At 45.6% G+C, this 17915-nt stretch overlaps 1 protein-coding gene across 2 annotated transcripts in view; it reads left to right on the forward strand.

Annotated features, from left to right (window-relative positions):
* The first annotated feature begins 7371 nt into the window (after positions 1 to 7371).
* LOC127633251 (integrin alpha-M-like) overlaps positions 7372 to 17915 on the forward strand; it is a 47310-nt gene continuing 36766 nt past the window's right edge. The window contains exons 1-3 of one of the 2 annotated variants that reach the window (XM_052112203.1): positions 7372 to 7781; positions 7988 to 8081; positions 13143 to 13260. In XM_052112203.1, the coding sequence (XP_051968163.1) occupies positions 13157 to 13260 (104 nt within the window). In that variant the 5' untranslated portion in view covers positions 7372 to 7781; positions 7988 to 8081; positions 13143 to 13156. Of the gene's footprint in view, positions 7782 to 7987; positions 8082 to 10699; positions 10841 to 13142; positions 13261 to 17915 lie in introns of those variants that run through there. The other variant, XM_052112202.1, reaches the window with a different exon arrangement.

Raw genomic sequence — 17915 nt, forward strand, 5'->3', positions numbered from 1 at the left:
GGAGGCAGAGCCGAGGGAGGCCCAGGAGGCGGAGCCGAGGGAGGCCCAGGAGGCGGAGCCGAGGGAGGCCCAGGAGGCCGAGCCGGGAGAGGCGGAGCCGGGAGAGGCGGAGCCGGGAAGGAACTAGGAGGCGCCGGAGGCGAGGCTGAGGGAGGCTTTGGAGGCAGAGCCGGGAGGGGCGCCGGAGGCGAGGCTGAGGGAGGCTCCGGAGGCGGAGCCGAGGGTGGCTCTTGCGGCGGGGCCGAGGGAGGTGGCGCCGTAGGAGGTTCTTCAGGCGGTGAGCTGGAAGGCTTCGGAGGTGGAGCCGAGGAAGGTTGAGCTGTAGGTGGCTCGAGAGGCAGAGCCGTGGGAGGCGGAGCCGTAGGAGGCTCGGGTGGCGGAGCCGTAGGAGGCTGGGCCATAGGAGGCGGAGCCCTAGAAGGCTCGAGAGGCTTGAGGGGCGGAGCCCTGGTAGGCTCGAGAGGCTTGAGGGGCGGAGCCCTGGTAGGCTCGAGAAGCTTGAGGGGCGGAGCCCTAGAAGACTCGAGAGACTTGGGAGGCGGAGCCCTGGAAGGCCCGAGAGGCTTGAGAGGCGGAGCCCTGGAAGGCTCGAGAGGCTCGAGAGAATTGAGAGGCGGAGCACTGGAAGGCTCGAGAGACTTGAGAGGCGGAGCCCTGGAAGGCTCAAGGGGCTTGAGAGGCGGAACCCCAGGAGGCTCGGGAGGAGGAGCTCTGGAAAGCTCGGGAGACTTGAGAGACGGAGCCCTGGAAGACTCAAGAGACTTGGGAGGCGGAGCCCTGGAAGGCTCGAGAGGCTTGAGAGGCGGAGCCCTGGAAGGCTCGAGAGACTTGAGGCGGAGCACTGGAAGGCTCGAGAGGCTCGAGAGACTTGAGAGGAGGAGCCCTGGAAGGCTCGAGGGGCTTGAGAGGCGGAGCACTAGAAGGCTCGAGAGGCTCGAGAGACTTGAGAGGCGGAGCCCTGGAAAGCTCAAGGGGCTTGAGAGGCGGAGCCCCAGGATGCTCGGGAGGAGGAGCTCTGGAAAGCTCGGGAGACTTGAGAGACGGAGCCCTGGAAGACTCGAGAGACTTGAGAGGCGGAGCCCTAGGAGGCTCGGGAGGAGGAGCCCTGGAAGGCTCGAGAGGTTTGAGAGGCGGAGCCCTGGAAGGCTCGAGAGGCTTGAGAGGCGGAGCCCTGGGAGGCTCGGGAGGAGGAGCCCTGGAAGACTCGAGAGACTTGAGAGGCGGAGCCCTAGGAGGCTCGGGAGGAGGAGCCCTGGAAGGCTCGAGAGGTTTGAGAGGCAGAGCCCTGGAAGGCTCGAGAGGCTCGAGAGACATGAGAGGCGGAGCCCTGGGAGGCTTGGGAGGAGGAGCCCTGGAAGACTCGAGAGACTTGAGAGACGGAGCCCTGGGAGGCTTGGGGGGCGGAGCTCTGGAAAACTCGGGAAGCTCGGAGGACAGAGCTCTAGGAAGCTCGGAAGGCAGAGTACTAGGAAGCTCGGAAGGCGGAGCTCTGGAAAGCTCGGAAGGCTCGGAAGGCAGAGTACTAGGAAGCTCGGAAGGCGGAGCTCTGGAAAGCTCGTAAGGCTCGGAAGGCAGAGTACTAGGAAGCTCGGAAGGCGGAGCTCTGGAAAGCTCGGAAGGCAGAGTACTAGGAAGCTCGGAAGGCGGAGCTCTGGGAAGCTCGGAAGGCGGAGCACTGGGAAGCTCGGAAGGCGGAGCTGACTCTTGGACGGGCGCGACCACTGGTGCTGGCCTTTGGACGGTCATGGCTACCAGACATGGGGACTTGTGACTTGGTGACTTGGACTCGAGTCGACTCGAGTCACTATTTTTATGACTTGTGACTTGACTTGACAAAAAATAAAATACTTGAGACTTGACTCGGACTTGGAAGTTAAAGACTCGGGACTTGACTTGACTTGAGACACGAAGACTTGAATGACTTGAGTGTTAATCACATCATGTTTCAGTTTGAATATAAAATATATAAATTATTTAAAAAATAAAGTTGATCCAGCTGGAGCGCAGGCTGAGAATAGTTTTGTCATGACTGGATCACGACACTATAGGCTATCATCAGCCATGCCCTCTCGTACCTTACGCACACCACGCCCACTTAGATCAGATAACACATCAACATGTCAGCCGGAGGGGTAACGTTACCGAGGGTCATCGCTTCGGCTTCAAAAATTATTATCAAGATGGCAAAAGACGAACAGCGCTTTGCAAGACATGCAACGTTAAGATCGCGGACAGCCAGATGACAACCTCCAATTTCGATCCGCCATTTGAAGAGCCATTCTGCCCAGTAAGTGCTTGTCAATTTGTTAATTATATCTGGTTAGTTGGTAGTTAGCTAATGTAATAATAGCAGGGTTCCCACGGGTCCTTGAAATCTTTGAAAGATTGTGAATCTGAAAAATAAAATTCAAGGCCCTGGAAAGTTCTTTAAAATAAACATACATAGATACAGGTCCTTGAAAGTGCTTGAATTTATTTTGTGCAAGAAGTTTTCTGGGAAAAAAATCTGTCCATTAATTTTTTATTTCGCCAACACTTCGTGGCTTATGCTGCATACTAGCCTGCTTGATTTACGTTAGTTACGCGCATTTACGTTAAGTGTTTCCCGTGCGAGGTACTTTGTTTTGTACGTTGCCATGACGTTCACGCGCGCTGGTACCTCAACGTTTCCCACTCACAGACATTGCAAAAATAGGCTTATGGATATACTCTGTGTGAGTGAGTGAGTGAGTGAGTGTGGGTGTGGGAGTGTGACAGCGCGAGAGTGAGTGAGTGTGTGTGTGTGTGTGTGTGTGAGTGCGAGAGTGAGTGTGTGTGTGTGTGAGCGCGAGAGTGAGTGTGTGTGTGTGTGTGTGTGTGTGTGAGCGCGAGAGTGAATGAGTGAGTGTGGGTGTGGGAGTGTGGGAGAGAGAGTGTGTGGGAGTGTGGGTGTGTGTGAGAGAGAGTGTGTGTGTGAGAGAGTGTGTGTGAGAGAGAGTGTGTGAGAGAGGAGAAATGTAACAAAGTTTAATGTGTTTGAGAGAGAGGGAGGTGTTCAGAGAGGAGTCTGTTGGATGTTAAGCTGTTATTTGTTTTATGGACTCAATGTTGAAAATTTAAAACATTTCAAACACTGTTGGCAGAAGTGAAAAATAAATAATTTTATGAAGTTACAATTTTGTTTGATTCCATGATGTATTTTACTGAACATGAGTATTGTAATTTACTGACAGTTACTTATATCTTGTCTTTTCACTTTATTATGATCAGATTCTGCAGGTAAAATTACAATAATAAGGTGACTTGACTTGGACTTGACTTGACATAGCCTGTGACTTGACTTGGACTTGACTTGACATAGCCTGTGACTTGACTTGACTTGACTTGCCCAAGAAAAAAATACTTGGGACTTACTTGAGACTTGAAGGTTAAGACTTGAGACTTACTTGAGACTTGAACATGTGTGACTTGGTCCCATCTCTGATGGCTACTGACGCTGGCTCTTGGACGGTCATGGCTACTGGTGCTGGCTCTTGGACGGTCGAGGCTACAGGGCTGGCTCAGGGACGGTCGAGGCTACAGGCGCTGGCTCAGGGACGGTAGAGGCTACAGGCGCTGGCTCAGGGACGGTCGAGGCTACAGGCGCTGGCTCAGGGACGGTCGAGGCTACAGGCGCTGGCTCAAGGACGGTCGAGGCGACAGGCGCTGGCTCACTGACCTCTGAAGCAACAGGCACTGGCTCACTGACTTCTGAGGCGACAGGCTCGCTCACAGTGACATGCGTAGGCGCTGGCTCGCTCACAGTGACATGCGTAGGCGCTGGCTCGCTCACCGTGACAGGCGTGGGTGCTGGCTCGCTCACCGTGGAAGGCGTGGATGCTGGCTCGCTGACCGTGGAAGGCGTGGGCACAGGCTCGCTGACCGTGGAAGGCGTGGGCTCTGGCTCGAAGACCGGGGCAGGCGTGGGCTCTGGCTCGAAGACCGGGGCAGGCGTGGGCCGGAAGGCGGAAGCCCGTCTTCTCTCCCTCCTCCAGGCAGACGAAGAGGGCCGCGCTGGCTCGTGGAAGACGACAGACGTGAGAGTGACCTCGTTGACAGGTGGAGTTGGTGTTACAGGGGGCGCCGGGGTGGCTGAAGAGACACCACTGTGGACGGTGAGGCAGGGTCCTTCTCAGCAACGCCCACCGCGAGCGGTGAGTTGCACACCAGTAGGGTCGCCACCAGGAAGTCGCGGAGGGTCCAGCCACGCGTCGCCTGTGGCAGCCGCTCCTTCAGTGCGGGGTGCAGATTGCCCCTGAAGAAGACCACCAGACAGGAGTCCGGGAAATCCGAAATACTCGCCAGCTTAAGGAAGTCGCGGATGTGGTCCTCTATAGGGCGGTCTTCTTGTTTCAAGCAGAGCAGGTCGTAATTCGCTCGTTGAACCGCTGGATCCATAGTGGTCTGTCGTTCTGTTATGAATGAGCAGCGAGGCAGACGAGGAGGTGCGGATCCAAACGCAGTTGACTTTATTGAAAGATCAAATAAACAAATAAACACAAAAGAAAAACCCACAATGGGGAAACAGGAAACTAAAATACAGAGAACTCGGGCAGGGAAAACACACCAGGCTAACAACACTCAACGACAGACAAGGAGAGAACAAGAAGCAGGGCTTAAATACACAGGGAGTGATGACCGGTGGATACTGGGAAGTGTAGTTCTTTTAACAACAGACTAGTGAGACAGTGGAGCTAAACAAGGGACAAAAGTGAACCTATTGAGTGCAAAAGTGACAAAAATGGTAAACAAAAAGGGCAACAGTGAAACAAGACAAGGTAAACATAACAGGTAGGACATGGGACAGATTTATTTACGGTTTGGTTAAATATGAATCCAGCCTGAATAAAGTGTTTATTAAACTGGTTGACTATGACTGCTTTGTCTTTTATTTCATCTGAACGAATGAGAATCTGTTCAGGGAGGTTTGAGGTCACACATGCACCCGACAAAGATTTAACTGATTTCCAAAACTTTAAAGGGTTGTTTAAGTTTTCTGTGATTGACTTCAAATAAAACTCAGATTTGGACTTTCTAATCATCAAAGTACACTTGTTTCTTACAGTTCTAAATGCAGTCCAGTCAGCAGAAGAGTTGGAGAATCTAGCTTGTGCCCACATTTTATTTCTCAAACAGATTAACTCTGATAGGCTGTCTGAGAACCAGTGGTTGTCCTTACCACTGATCCTAAACTTTTTGATTTGTGCATATTTATTTACAATGGAAATGAAATTTGAATGAAAAAAATCCCATGCCATTTCAGCATCCGAAAACAAAGACACCCTGCTGAGATCACTATGATACAAATCATGCAGAAAAGCCTGTTGTTCAAAATGTTGAAGATGTCTTTTTAGGATGATGCGTGATTTAACCTTGGGGATTTTTGTATTTCTTACACAAGCGACTGCACAATGGTCACTGACGTCATTACAAAATACAGCAGTTGAAGTATATTTATGAACTGAGTTTGTTATGATTAAATCTAAGAGAGTAGATTTTATTTCTGCTTTGGGATTTATTCTTGTCGGTTCATTAATAAGTTGCATTAAATTTAAGTCATTACACAAGCCTTTAATACAATCAGAGTTCCCAGAAAGCCAGTCCCAATTCATATCACCCATAAGAATAAATTAAGAGTCATTAATTTCATATAATATTTCGGATATAGATTGTAGATTTATCATTTTAAAAGTATACAAAAACATCTGAACCATTTTAACTGTTTAACTCTGTGTAGATGTGTAAAGCACTCTGTGCATGTGTCAAGTTTGAGGAAGTTTGAATGAGCTTGTCTCATGAACGAGCCAAGGTGACTGCTGATGTCAAGATTTATAGTGAATAAGGAGTTACATTTTAGTCTGTTTCTCACCAAAAGTGATCGTATCACTGCAGAAGACATGGATTAAATCACATGAGTTGTATGGAGTCGTGTGGATGTGCTTTTTGAAGATGTTTTTTTTTTTTAACCTCATTACTTTGCATTGTATGGACAAAAACAATTCATACATCATGTTGCCCCTTAAAAATACTTTAAGGAAAAAATAAGTGTTGAGGAAAAGGAACATGTAAAATTAGAGTCACTAAAGTCGAAACTGACACTTTACACCATTATAGTTTGGCAACTTCCTTAACTCTGTTAGCAGTCTTCCTCCTTTCTCTCTATCAGTTAAAAACTTGGCAACAGTCTCTTTCTATTTGCATTTGTTTCCATAAGATCAGAATAACTAAATGTGCATAATGGACATTGAATAGAAATTGCTGCAAATTTAAAGGGATAGTTTACCCAAAAATGTTTATCATTTACTCACCCTGATATGGTTCCAAACCTAGATGACTTTCTTCCATGGAACACAAAAATAGATGTTAACCACTGTGCATTTTTGCCTTTTACAAAACAATGCCAGGAGAAATAAGCGGACTGGTAACCATGAAATTAATGTGTATTTAAAGGGTTAGTTCACCCAAAAATAAAAATTATCCCAAAATGTACTCACCCTCAAGCCATGCTAGGTGTATATGACTTTCTTCTTTCAGCCAAACACAATCGGTATTATATAAAAATTAGGGCTGTCAATTTAAAGCTTTAATAACGTGCGATTAATTTTACAAAAAATAACGCGTTAAAAAAATTTACGCAATTAATCGCAATGCTTTCCTGAGATATTCCTGAGAAATTCAAGCTTGTAGTACCACCTGTTTACTCCAGAGGGCAGTAAGTGAAATTTCAGCTGTGTGAGCAACACACAGTTTATTACAGTGAACAAAACATTAACAACCCTTCAGCGGACACACAACACAAACGTGCTTTACGTTCTTGCGTTCAAAACACTTGAAGGATGCGAACTGAGGGATGTCAAGATGTGTTTAAAGACTGAGTATTAAACTATATTTAACTTGACACAGTGACCTAAACATTTTACTTTTATGACGCAACACACCCGAGACGCGACACAAGCATGTCTGACGCAGGTCGTATGGTCTTTACCTCACAAATATTTAATTACCAACAAGGTTAAGGAGGTGTCCTTTAAACTGTTACACCATTTTTACCCAGTCAATCTTTATTTAAGCTCATATTCATGCTCCCTGAAATAGATCCACTTTGCTCCTTCTGTAATGCTGTAGATTAATCTGCCCCTCACCTTTTTTGGGAATGTGTTCACGCTGTAGTATTTTGGAGAAACTTTTGTTTGTTTGTACGTAGCTCTATTTTATCTAGTTTTTCTTTGCTTTACAAAGATGTTTTATTTGGTTTTCACAGTTTTGAAAACTTAAGTTAATATTTTCTGATTAATCTGTTTATTTTTCTTAGTTTTTTATACATAAGTGTAAATTTATGTCTATAAAGCCCCTATTTGCACTTTTTTGTAAAGACTTAAAATATGATTTAAATATTCTTTGTACCTCCAACAACTCCAAAGCATTGAAAAGCATTGAACTATGTAATGAATATAATGTCTTGGCATTATTGTAAAATATATCTGTAGTATTGTGTACTATGTATACCACTGGCTTATTTAAAAAAAAAAAAATTGTCTGACGCAGGTGTTCATTGACGGGTCCTTAAACAAGCCCTCATAATAAATCTCAAACTGATTGACAAATTAAATTGTGAAATGGATGGTAAACCTCATCTTTTCTCATTGCTTTTCTTTTTGCGATGTGGGACTTGAGAAAAAAGCAGTACTAAAAACTGGAGTATGTGATCGTCCTCATAGCACACTCGCTCCAATGTTTACCTCTCATGCTGTCACCACAGACAGGTCTGTTATGGACATTTTCCTTAATTTCACCACACCACAGTGAAAAAAGAAACTTTAAATGCTGTGTGTTATAGGGAATACATCCTCCTAATTGTTACATGTATAATCTGAGATAAGTGCAGATGTTTTATAATATTTTAAATGGTATACTTCATTCTATGCTTTAAAAAGGATTAAATGTTTAGATTTTACCTTTTGGTTTAAAGGTAAATACTCCTGTGGAGGTCTGAGTAACCCAGTCTCATCAAGGAGGTCGTTGGAGGTGTTATTGCAAGACTCATTACAGCTGTCCTTGTTAAGGTACAATACACCAGCCTTTTCATAATTCTTGAATATACTACATTTCCAAAGGTTTGTGGATACCTGAACACCAACATTCATGTGCTTATTGAACCATTATTTTCAAAACCATAGGGACTAATCCCACACTTTATTGCTATAACAACTTCCACTCTTCTAGAAATGTAAGCGTAGCGTAGTTTTAGTGGGACGACTAGCAGCTGTACATCATCGAACCATTAGCCGGGTAACTCCTAGCCAATCACATGTCAGCCATTGCTTTATAACTCTGCTCACAATCTATCAAATTGCTGTTTCAGTATGCTAACACGGCAACATCATTCTATAGCACTGTCTGACATCGAGTCCAATTCGCTCTCTGACTAGTTAACATCTAGCATGGACACAGATTTATTCACTGCTCCTTACCTCTTTTCTTGACAATGTGGGTTCCACAACCGATGCTGGGTGGGGCGAACAGAAAAGAATGGAACAAAAGTTTCACCTCGGCCCTCCACGGGAGGGAGTGGTCTGTATGCCAGCTCTGGGTTCCTGCAGTCAGCTCCTTCCTCAGGTGGCCCATCTCAGGGACTCTTGGGAGTCCTTTTAGGGGTCTTGGTGGCCGGCCGAGAAGCGGGGGACGTCGTTCTCCTGCAGGGGGCTCTACGCCGTAGGCTCGAGCTGGGGCATAGCTGGTAGTGCTTGAGCCGTGCCGGGGCAAGATGTGCTGTATGGCCTCTGTCTATTGCTTCACCGCCGTCGAGACATGCTGGCACACAGCTGGCCCCGGGGGCTGCACAAGTATGCATTTCCCCCAGTGAGCCTTCTTGCACTGGTGCTGTGCAAGGTCAGGGAGGACGAGGAACAGGTAACCTTAGTGGGTCCTTACTGGCCCACTCCGACCTGGTTCTCGGATCTCACGCTCCTCGTGACAGCACCTCCCTGGAAAATTCCCCTGAGGAAGGACCTCCAACTTGATTATCAGGTTCCTTAAGAGGCGCCCAGTGGTTGAACCCTTCCCGGCCAAGCCTGTTCCTCTCCTGGGATCTCTCATTGGTCCTCTCAGGCCTTCAGAGACCCCCCCTTTGAGCCACTTGATTCGGAGTGGTGGTGGTGTAGTGGTCTAAACCGCATAACTGTGTCCTTGAGCAAGGCACTTAACTCCAGGTTGCTCTGGGGGGATTGTCCCTTTAAGGAGGGCTCTGTAAGTCGCTTTGGATAAAAAAGTCGCCAGACCCATCACAAGTCCAGTGCTCCATGTTGGGCTTGGGCTCCACAGGCATAGTTCCCTGTGATGTATTTTCTGCGGTACGGTTCCCCACTGGCAGGACCCACGTCCCCTTGGGCAGTCCTTCTTTAACCCCTGGTCGCCGTGTCTGTAGCAACTCCTCCGTTATCAGGCAGGATCTACCACCGCACCATGTCCATGGGTGGCTTGACAACCCCCGTGTGTATTAGCCACAAGTTGCCTCCCCCAGTCTGGGCAGGTCGTGGTCTCCGCAGGGCCTTTTCCCCCTGAAAGAATAGGAACAGGAAAGGACGCCTGCCCCAACGCATCTGTAGCGTTAAGATAGCTCCAGCCGCTAGTAACTCTATGATGAGAAAAATAGAGAGAGAAAAGGCCGCGGCTGGCTGGCTGGCTCCCATACATGTCATGTCGCCTGTTCCTGTACGGGTACTGGAACCTAAGAGCGGTATATGACACCTTTTATTTGGGGCATTTGGGAGGGTTATGTGCAGCCGACCCAGCTGCTTCTAGCATGCAAACAGCCTGCTTGCACCTGGCTCTGCAGCCACGTAACACGGGTTAGTGCATGGTGTTTTGTAGTGGGACCCCTTTTGTCACAACAATCGACACAACTTCGAGTGAGTGACAGAAGGGGAACGTCATGATTACTGTTGTATCCTCCGTTCCCCGATGGAAGGAATGAGACGCTGTGTTCCACTTGCCACATCACTATCCCTACCACTGTAATGCGCCGTAATCTTATTCTTGGCTCGTCAGTGAAAAATCTGACATTCGCTCACCCGCTCCCCTTTATAACCGTATGTCTGGGGCGGGCATGCAAATTCTGTCTGCCAACTTGACATTGGCCTTTTCTCAAGTTCAGAGGTATGCAAGGCTCTCAGAATAGACCCCTTGTGTCACTACAAACAACACAACGTCTCGTTCCTTCCATCAGGGAAAGGAGGTTACAACAGTAACCATGACGTATTTCATACATGTCTAGCACTAATGAATGTAATTGCATTATGCACAGTTCTGTTTGTATCTGCCATACTTAGATAAAGAAACTCTTTCCACCATAGTTACAAGAACATCAGTATGGGGGTTTTATATACTGTTGATTTAAACTGTCCAATTCCTCATTACATTTCCAAGTGATTTTCATTAACAAACAGATGTTGAAACACAATAATTGTACACCACATGATATCTCTCCCAGAATGGTTTTATTTAAAAGTCTCTCTTGGCAGTCTCTCTATTTCATTTAAATATTCAAAGAGTTGATGAACTGCTAGATTAAAATAAAAAAAATAATAATAAAAAAATTGACTCATGACTTTCCATTTATTTTGAGCTTATCTGAAACCTAATTTCCTCTTTGGCAAGTGTGTTGCTCTTTTGTCAGATGTTTCCTCCCCTTATGCATTTGTGCACAACAGGACATTCTTTCACATATTAGCTCGATGTCTCATCTCATGCATGCTTTAGATCTATGTTTGACAAGTAAAGATGGACCAGAATTTCTTGAGTATCAGCTTGTGTATCTTTTGTGGTAAGAGCAATTTATTTATTTTTTTCCACTCATCTATTTTTTATTTAATTTTCTACAGACCACCACTACCCAATTCACACGATACATGGAGAGATTCATTAATGATTTTAAATTTTATTTTTATTTTATGTCATAGCATTGTATGAATGTATGAATTTGATATCCAGTTATTATAGATTCAAAGACACTGGTCATAATGTGAAAAATCAGGCACATTAAACTTTTAGACAACCTTTTATATGACTAAAAATATCACAACATTTTTAAAAGTATACATTTGTGACACAACTTACATAGCATTTAAATATATAAATGTTTTTATAAATATCACCAAAAGTGATATTTATACAGAATGTGGTTCTTATATTAGAAGCAGAGTATGACTAGTGCCTTCCATTGACATTGTTATGGATAAAAATTTGTTTCCTTATAAGGCAAGAACAAAATGCTATTAAACTCTGTGCTATTAAACTCTGTGTGAAATCAGAGGTTTGTTAAATGTTATTTCACACATTCAAACATGCATTTTTGGGCAATGAATTGCTTTGTCTAATCTTTTAAAATGATCGTACAAGCTATTTAAAAAAAATTGTTTTAATACCACTCCCAAAAATAGTACAGAACAGGTGGCGCAGCTGTAATTACCTTAAGAACTGGAATCTAAGAATCTTAAAATGTTGAACCAAATTTTCTAAAGATATCAGTACTCCACTCTCATATAGGTCACCGAGTGAAGTAACCCCCTTCCCAATCCACTCTGACCAACAGAAAGGGGACTTATAAATATGTAATTTAGGATTCAGCCCTATGCTTGAGGCAACATTTAAATAAATGTCTGAATTAAACACTCTGGACACTTTTGTCCAAACCACGTACAAATGCAAGATAACAGGGTGTGACTTCATTTCTCCGGTTAGTTTAATAGAAAGGCTTTGCAATGGCAAAATAGTGGCAATATCTTCCTGTTCAATACAGAAACATGGAGAGGCTCTCTCAGGTGGTTGCGACCAATGAGCCAAATGTCTGCGACGGAATGCATAATAATACAACAAAATCTTGGGGAGGCCCAGCCCACATTTGTCAATCAGCCGATGTAATTTGTTGAAATGTAATCTGGTACGTTTACCATTCCAAATAAAGGACTTCACTATGCTGAAATAAGAGAGATGTACAAGGCAGGAAGGGGTGAGGGTCACGCGGTATGTGCCGTAGAAGGTTGTGATCTCTGCACGCAGAGTGGTGGCATTTTCGCCCTGCACCGAGGTGAAGCGGGGCAGGCACCTGGCAAACTAAATCGCGTAGTCGAGTAGGATGGTCCTTGCCAGCCGCTGCGACGGATTGGAAAGTATAAGCCACGCGTCCAAGCTCCGGGCGTGGGGCACTAAGGGGAAGATCATGTGTGATGTACCTGGAGGTGAGGCCTCGCGTCGGGGGGAGTAGGCAACATCACGTTGGGGAGCGTTGCTTCGTCCCGAGGTGGTTGTGCTGAGGAGAAGTTCAAAGCACTTCCCTTGCTCCGCTTACCCGGCTTGGGGCAGGTAGGTGACTGAGGAGAAGGTTCTGTAGAGACGACCTCTAGACTCGTCAACACCTGCCAGCCTAAGGTGCGAGTGTAGTGCAGTTGCGCACGTGAAGGTGGAAGGTCCGTGTTCATGGGGGCCTGACTGCAAGTGCTCGGTGTCTGATCGCCATGAGAACGGCTGACACAGAGCACACTGAGATTGATTGTGATCGCATGAAAACCTGAAACACTTCACTTTCATTTTCAATTTGAATAAACAACTACACTGTGCTGCGTCCATAGTAACACAGCTCACTCAATGCCATGGTGGTTTGCTGGAGCGCATGCTCATTAGCTGACACACTAACACATATAAAAGTACCAACATAGGAACGTAATACATTTTAAAATGCATTCTACTTAATTAATATTATTGTTTTAGCAATAAATGTAATCCAAGTAACGTTAATTAATTTCTGTAACTGTAATCAGATTACTTAATTTGTTAATGAATGTGTCACATTACTGCATTACCTCAAAATGTAGTCAGATTACAGTAACATGTTACTTTGTAACAAATATTATGTGATACATTTTGTAATGCATTACACACAACACTGTAGCTGTTACTGTACTGTGTATTTTAGCACAATTGGACTGCTGTATTGACCAATCAGCATCCAGGACTAGAACAATCCAATTTGAAAATGTATGTAAATATGTAAATTAGATGTAGGTTAAGACCAAAGAAGCAACTTGTCTTGCATACTGATGTCCTTTTTTTATTTCTGAACATTTTAGTATCTCAATCAGTGATGCCTTTCAACATTGATCCTGCTAATTGGAGAAGTTTCAGAGGACCTCCACAGACCTCTAATGTTGCCTTTGGCTATAAGATAATACAGAGAGAATCATCAAGGTGAGAGCAACATAACCACTGATAATGAAACCTGCTTTCTAGGTGTGGCACCTAGAAAAACACAATATGACCTGTACTTATCACACTAGACAGGTTCAAATACCACATGTAAGAGAGTACATATCTTTATTGGTTTAATTCAGGCTGGGTGAGAAAAAACCTTAATAGTTTTAAATAACAAAGCAGTCTGGCAATCTAACTGGAGCTTGCAATTTTCACAAGTGCTATTCAGCATTCTCTGCAATATGCATCAGATGGTTAATGAACTGACTGTGGTTGGTCTATGAACGTACCATCTGAAGATGAGACTTATATCCTCATGCGAACCCACATACATATGTGAATGTTTTTACATTGAAACTTGTTTGAGTCAAAAGATTTATTTTTATTATTTGAGTGATTTCTTGCGTAACACCACATTGCTTAACACAGTGAACACTATAGACTTAATGCTATTTTCCCTTTGAAATCTTATATTTACTGTGCATTATCACATTCAATGGGTTCATCCAAAAGCTGGAAAATTTTGCTTTCAGAGGCTTTATTTGGAGTTAGGAGGAAAATAAGGTGCATTTTGAACTGTTCTGAGACCAGTTAGAGCACATTAGAGCACAAGTCATTCACTAAATATGATATGTATATCAATTTCTGAAGTTGTCCGTTCGGACGGTTATTTCCTTTTAAACCCACGTGCAAGTTTAAACTTTTGTTCGGCGGGTGATTGACTGGTGAGAGGTGGTGCTTTGCTGCCATCAGAGACGAATCACGATGCCGTTTTAAACCTCAAATGTGATGTGGTTTTTGACTGCTTCTGTATGTTTTTTTGTGGTCCAATCACAAAACATTTTGCACCACGTTTACAACTATATTTAACGCTGATCATTTGCGATTGGATCATCCGAAACCAGCTGTAAACAGCTATAAACAGGGTCTAAAATGACTGCAGCCAGAGCTAGAGAATGCTATAGAACGAATTCAGGCAGAAGTCCCACCCACATTTGTTTCCCCAGTGAGACCCCCAGGAGAAAGGTGGATAGGCAACGTGCAGCAGAGAGCAAACCACACTTACTGACAGCAGACAGTGGCCCTGTACCAAATGACACACTTCATGAGGACTTGAGGTCTCATGGCCTTCATTTGCAAGTCCACAAATCCGTAGGGTGTCACATTTGACATTTTAGTGCTCAGAAGGGTTCTCGGGACTGCTCCCTTTGCATCCTCAATGCACCTTTGGCTAAGCCTGCATCAGTCAAGTCAAGCCAAGTCAAAGTCAAGTTAAGTCTAGTTCATGTTCATGCTTGTTTCACATGTGGATTTATGGTTGTTTGGAAATCACTTTTGTAAATAAACTGCACTTGGGTTCTTCATCTTCACGTCATCGTCTTCTTCATTGCCAGTGCCAGCACATCGTTACACTTGGATGCCTTTTGGAACAGGGCAAGCACAAAATGAGAACACTTTCTTGTGTTAAAACTGATTGATGGAGCACAATTCCAAATGCAGGAATCTCAAGTAGTTTTTCTAAGTTTCAAACTACATTTAACTTGACACAGCGACCTAAAAACTATATTAGTGGTCGACCGATATGGGTTTTTAATGGCCGATACCGATATCCAGAGTGCCGGGTGGCCGATAGGCCGATACAATGCCAATATATCACACAATTTAATGTAGTAACAAACATAAAATTGCTAAAAATAATAAACTATTATTTAGCACTATATTTATTCAATATCACACAAAACAAAAACAATTATGTTGTATTTTATTGGTAGATAGCAGTTTCATCAGATTTCTGTTTAGTCATCACATTTTAGTAATTTTTGTAATTTATTGATGAAAATGAAGAAATTGTTAATATATTATGAAAAAGAAAATAACAGTACACACAGTAGTTCAGCAACCACGAATGGCATGTCTACATTAGCACTCGCATTTACTAAAAAAAATACAGAATCAAACCAATTGTACTTATAGTGCATATTGAATAAGATGTTTACTTATAGCACATGTGAAATGCTTTTACCTTGGGCTGCATACGAAAATGTAGGCAGCTGACTTGTTACCTAATCAGTTTATGGCTAAACTGACATCTGTTTTGAATGAATTGAACACTTAAGGAAACTGATCTCCGAACAGTTTGAAAAGCACCTTATTTTCATCATACCCTTGTAGACAGTCTCCAGAGGTAGCATATTCCTGGTTTCGGATGCAGCCTTGAAGCTGCACTGACATGCTTGTGCAGATCCATCTCCTGACAGTGTAAACAGCATGGATCGCCTACTTCGTGATTTGTGAATGACAGGAACTTTTGATCCTGATATTGAAGTGTCTTCTACTGAAGAATTTTTTTAATTTTTTTTTAGGTTTGTGAATGACATGTGTTTAAACGAGATATGCGCATATTTGCAGATGGTATATAATAAAAGTTTTATTGATATTTGTCTTATATCATTAGAAAAGTTACAGGGAACTTTTGAGGAGACTGTTAGAATACATGCTTCAGAGGAAGATTTATGAGCGTTCCACTTTATGCTGGATCTCCTGAGGTTGAGTAAGGTCTGTTTTTTGGATATGCGCATATTTGCAGACAGTATATGATAATAGTTCGATTGATATTTGCCTTTTTAACATTAGACAAGACAGTTAAAAGATAGAGGGAACAGTTTAGGAGAGAGAAGGAAAATGAAACAAATGAGCACTTCAACATTATGAGCTTAAACGCGTCTGAGGCGTCTCTGATACGCGGACAGTTTAAATGACTATGTTGCGCACCGGTCTATTATTGTTACGAATGAGGCAGCGAGGAGAGAGGATCTAAATGCAGGCTTCTTTATTTATTAAACAAACACAAAACACAAAGGAAAAACCCTTGATGGGGAAACAAACATAAACTAAGAACTCAGGCAGGGAAACACAGATCAGACTTGACAACATTCAACGAACGACAAGGAGTGAACAAAAAACAGGGCTTAAATAACCAGGGAGTGATGACTGAATTAGACACAGGTGAGAACAATGAACAAAATGGCAGTGGTGATGGCAGGTGGATTCTGGGAAGTGTAGTACATTTAACAATGACAAGTGAAACCCAGGGCATACAACAAGGGAATCGTGACATAGCCCCCCCTCAAAGGAGCGGCTTCCAGATGCTCCTCAGAGAAAAAAAAAAATGAAAAAAAAAAAAATCGTCCTAGGAGTGGGGGAGCAAACAGACAGACCAGAGGAGCACAAGGGGCAAACAGACAGACCAAGGGAGTACAAGGGGCAAACAGGCAGTCCAAGGGGCACAAAGGGCAGACAGGCAGTCCAAGGAGGCACAGGGAGCAGACAGGCAGACCAAGCAGGCACAGGGCAAGGACAGGTTTGGGGAACCTAGGAGGAGGCCACTGAACAGGGACTGGGTCAGGGGGCCTGGGAAGAGGCCACAGGACAGGGACCGGGTCAGGAGGCCTGGGAGGAGGCCACAGGACAGGAACGGGGTCAGAAGGCCTGGGAGCTGGCCACAGGGCAAGGACAGGTTCAGAAGGCCGAACCGTGGGAGGTGGAGCCGTTGCAGGCGGAGGCGCGGAAGTAGGTGCCGTAGGAGTCTCTATACGCGGAGACCTGGAAGGCTCTGGAAGCGGAGCCGATGGAGGTGGCACCGTAGGAGGCTCTAGAGGCGGAGGTCTGGAAGGCTCTGGAGGCGGAGCCGATGGAGGTGGAACCGTAGGAGGCTCTAGAGGCGGAGGTCTGGAAGGTTCTGGAGGTGGAGCCGATGGAGGTGGCACCGTAGGAGGCTCTAGAGGCGGAGGTCTGGAAGGCTCTGGAGGCGGAGCCGATGGAGGTGGCACCATAGGAGGCTCTAGAGGCGGAGGTCTGGAAGACTCTGGAGGCGGAGCCGATGGAGGTGGCGCCGTAGGAGGCTCTAGAGGCGGAGTTCTGGAAGGTTCTGGAGGTGGAGCCGAGGGAGGTGGCGCCGTAGGACGCTCCAGAAGCGAAGCCCTGGAAGGCTCGAGAGGCTTGAGAGGCGGAGCCCTGGGAGGCTCGAGAGGCTTGAGAGGCGGAGCCCTGGGAGGCTCGAGAGGCTTGAGAGGCAGAGCCCTGGGAGGCTCGGGAGGCGGAGCCCTGGGAGGCTCGGGAGGCGGAGCTCTGGAAAGCTCGGGAGGCGGAGCTCTGGAAGGCGGAGCTCTGGAAAGCTCGGGAGGCGGAGCTCTGGAAAGCTCGGGGGGTACTGGCTCTTGGACGGTCGAGGCTACAGGCGCTGGCTCAGGGACGGTCAAGGCTACAGGCGCTGGCTCACTGACATCGGAGGCTACAGGCGCTGGCTCACTGACATCGGAGGCTACTGGCGCTGGCTCACTGACATCGGAGGCTACTGGCGCTGGCTCACTGACATCGGAGGCTACTGGCGCTGGCTCACTGACATCGGAGGCTACTGGCGCTGGCTCACTGACATCGGAGGCTACAGGCATTGGCTGGTTGGCTGTGGTTGGCGGAGGCTGGAGAGCAGAGGCCTTTCTTCTCCTCCTCCGGGCGGATGAAGTTAGCAGCGCTGGTTCGTTGACTAAGGCAGGCATGAAGGGACGAACCACAGGCGAATGGAGAGTTACCACTGTGGGGGGAGCTACGGGGTCCTCCTCAACGACATCCACAGTGAACGACGAACCGCAGGC

This window comes from Xyrauchen texanus, chromosome 40, assembly GCF_025860055.1.
Source record: "Xyrauchen texanus isolate HMW12.3.18 chromosome 40, RBS_HiC_50CHRs, whole genome shotgun sequence".
NCBI classification, from domain to species: Eukaryota; Metazoa; Chordata; class Actinopteri; order Cypriniformes; family Catostomidae; genus Xyrauchen; species Xyrauchen texanus.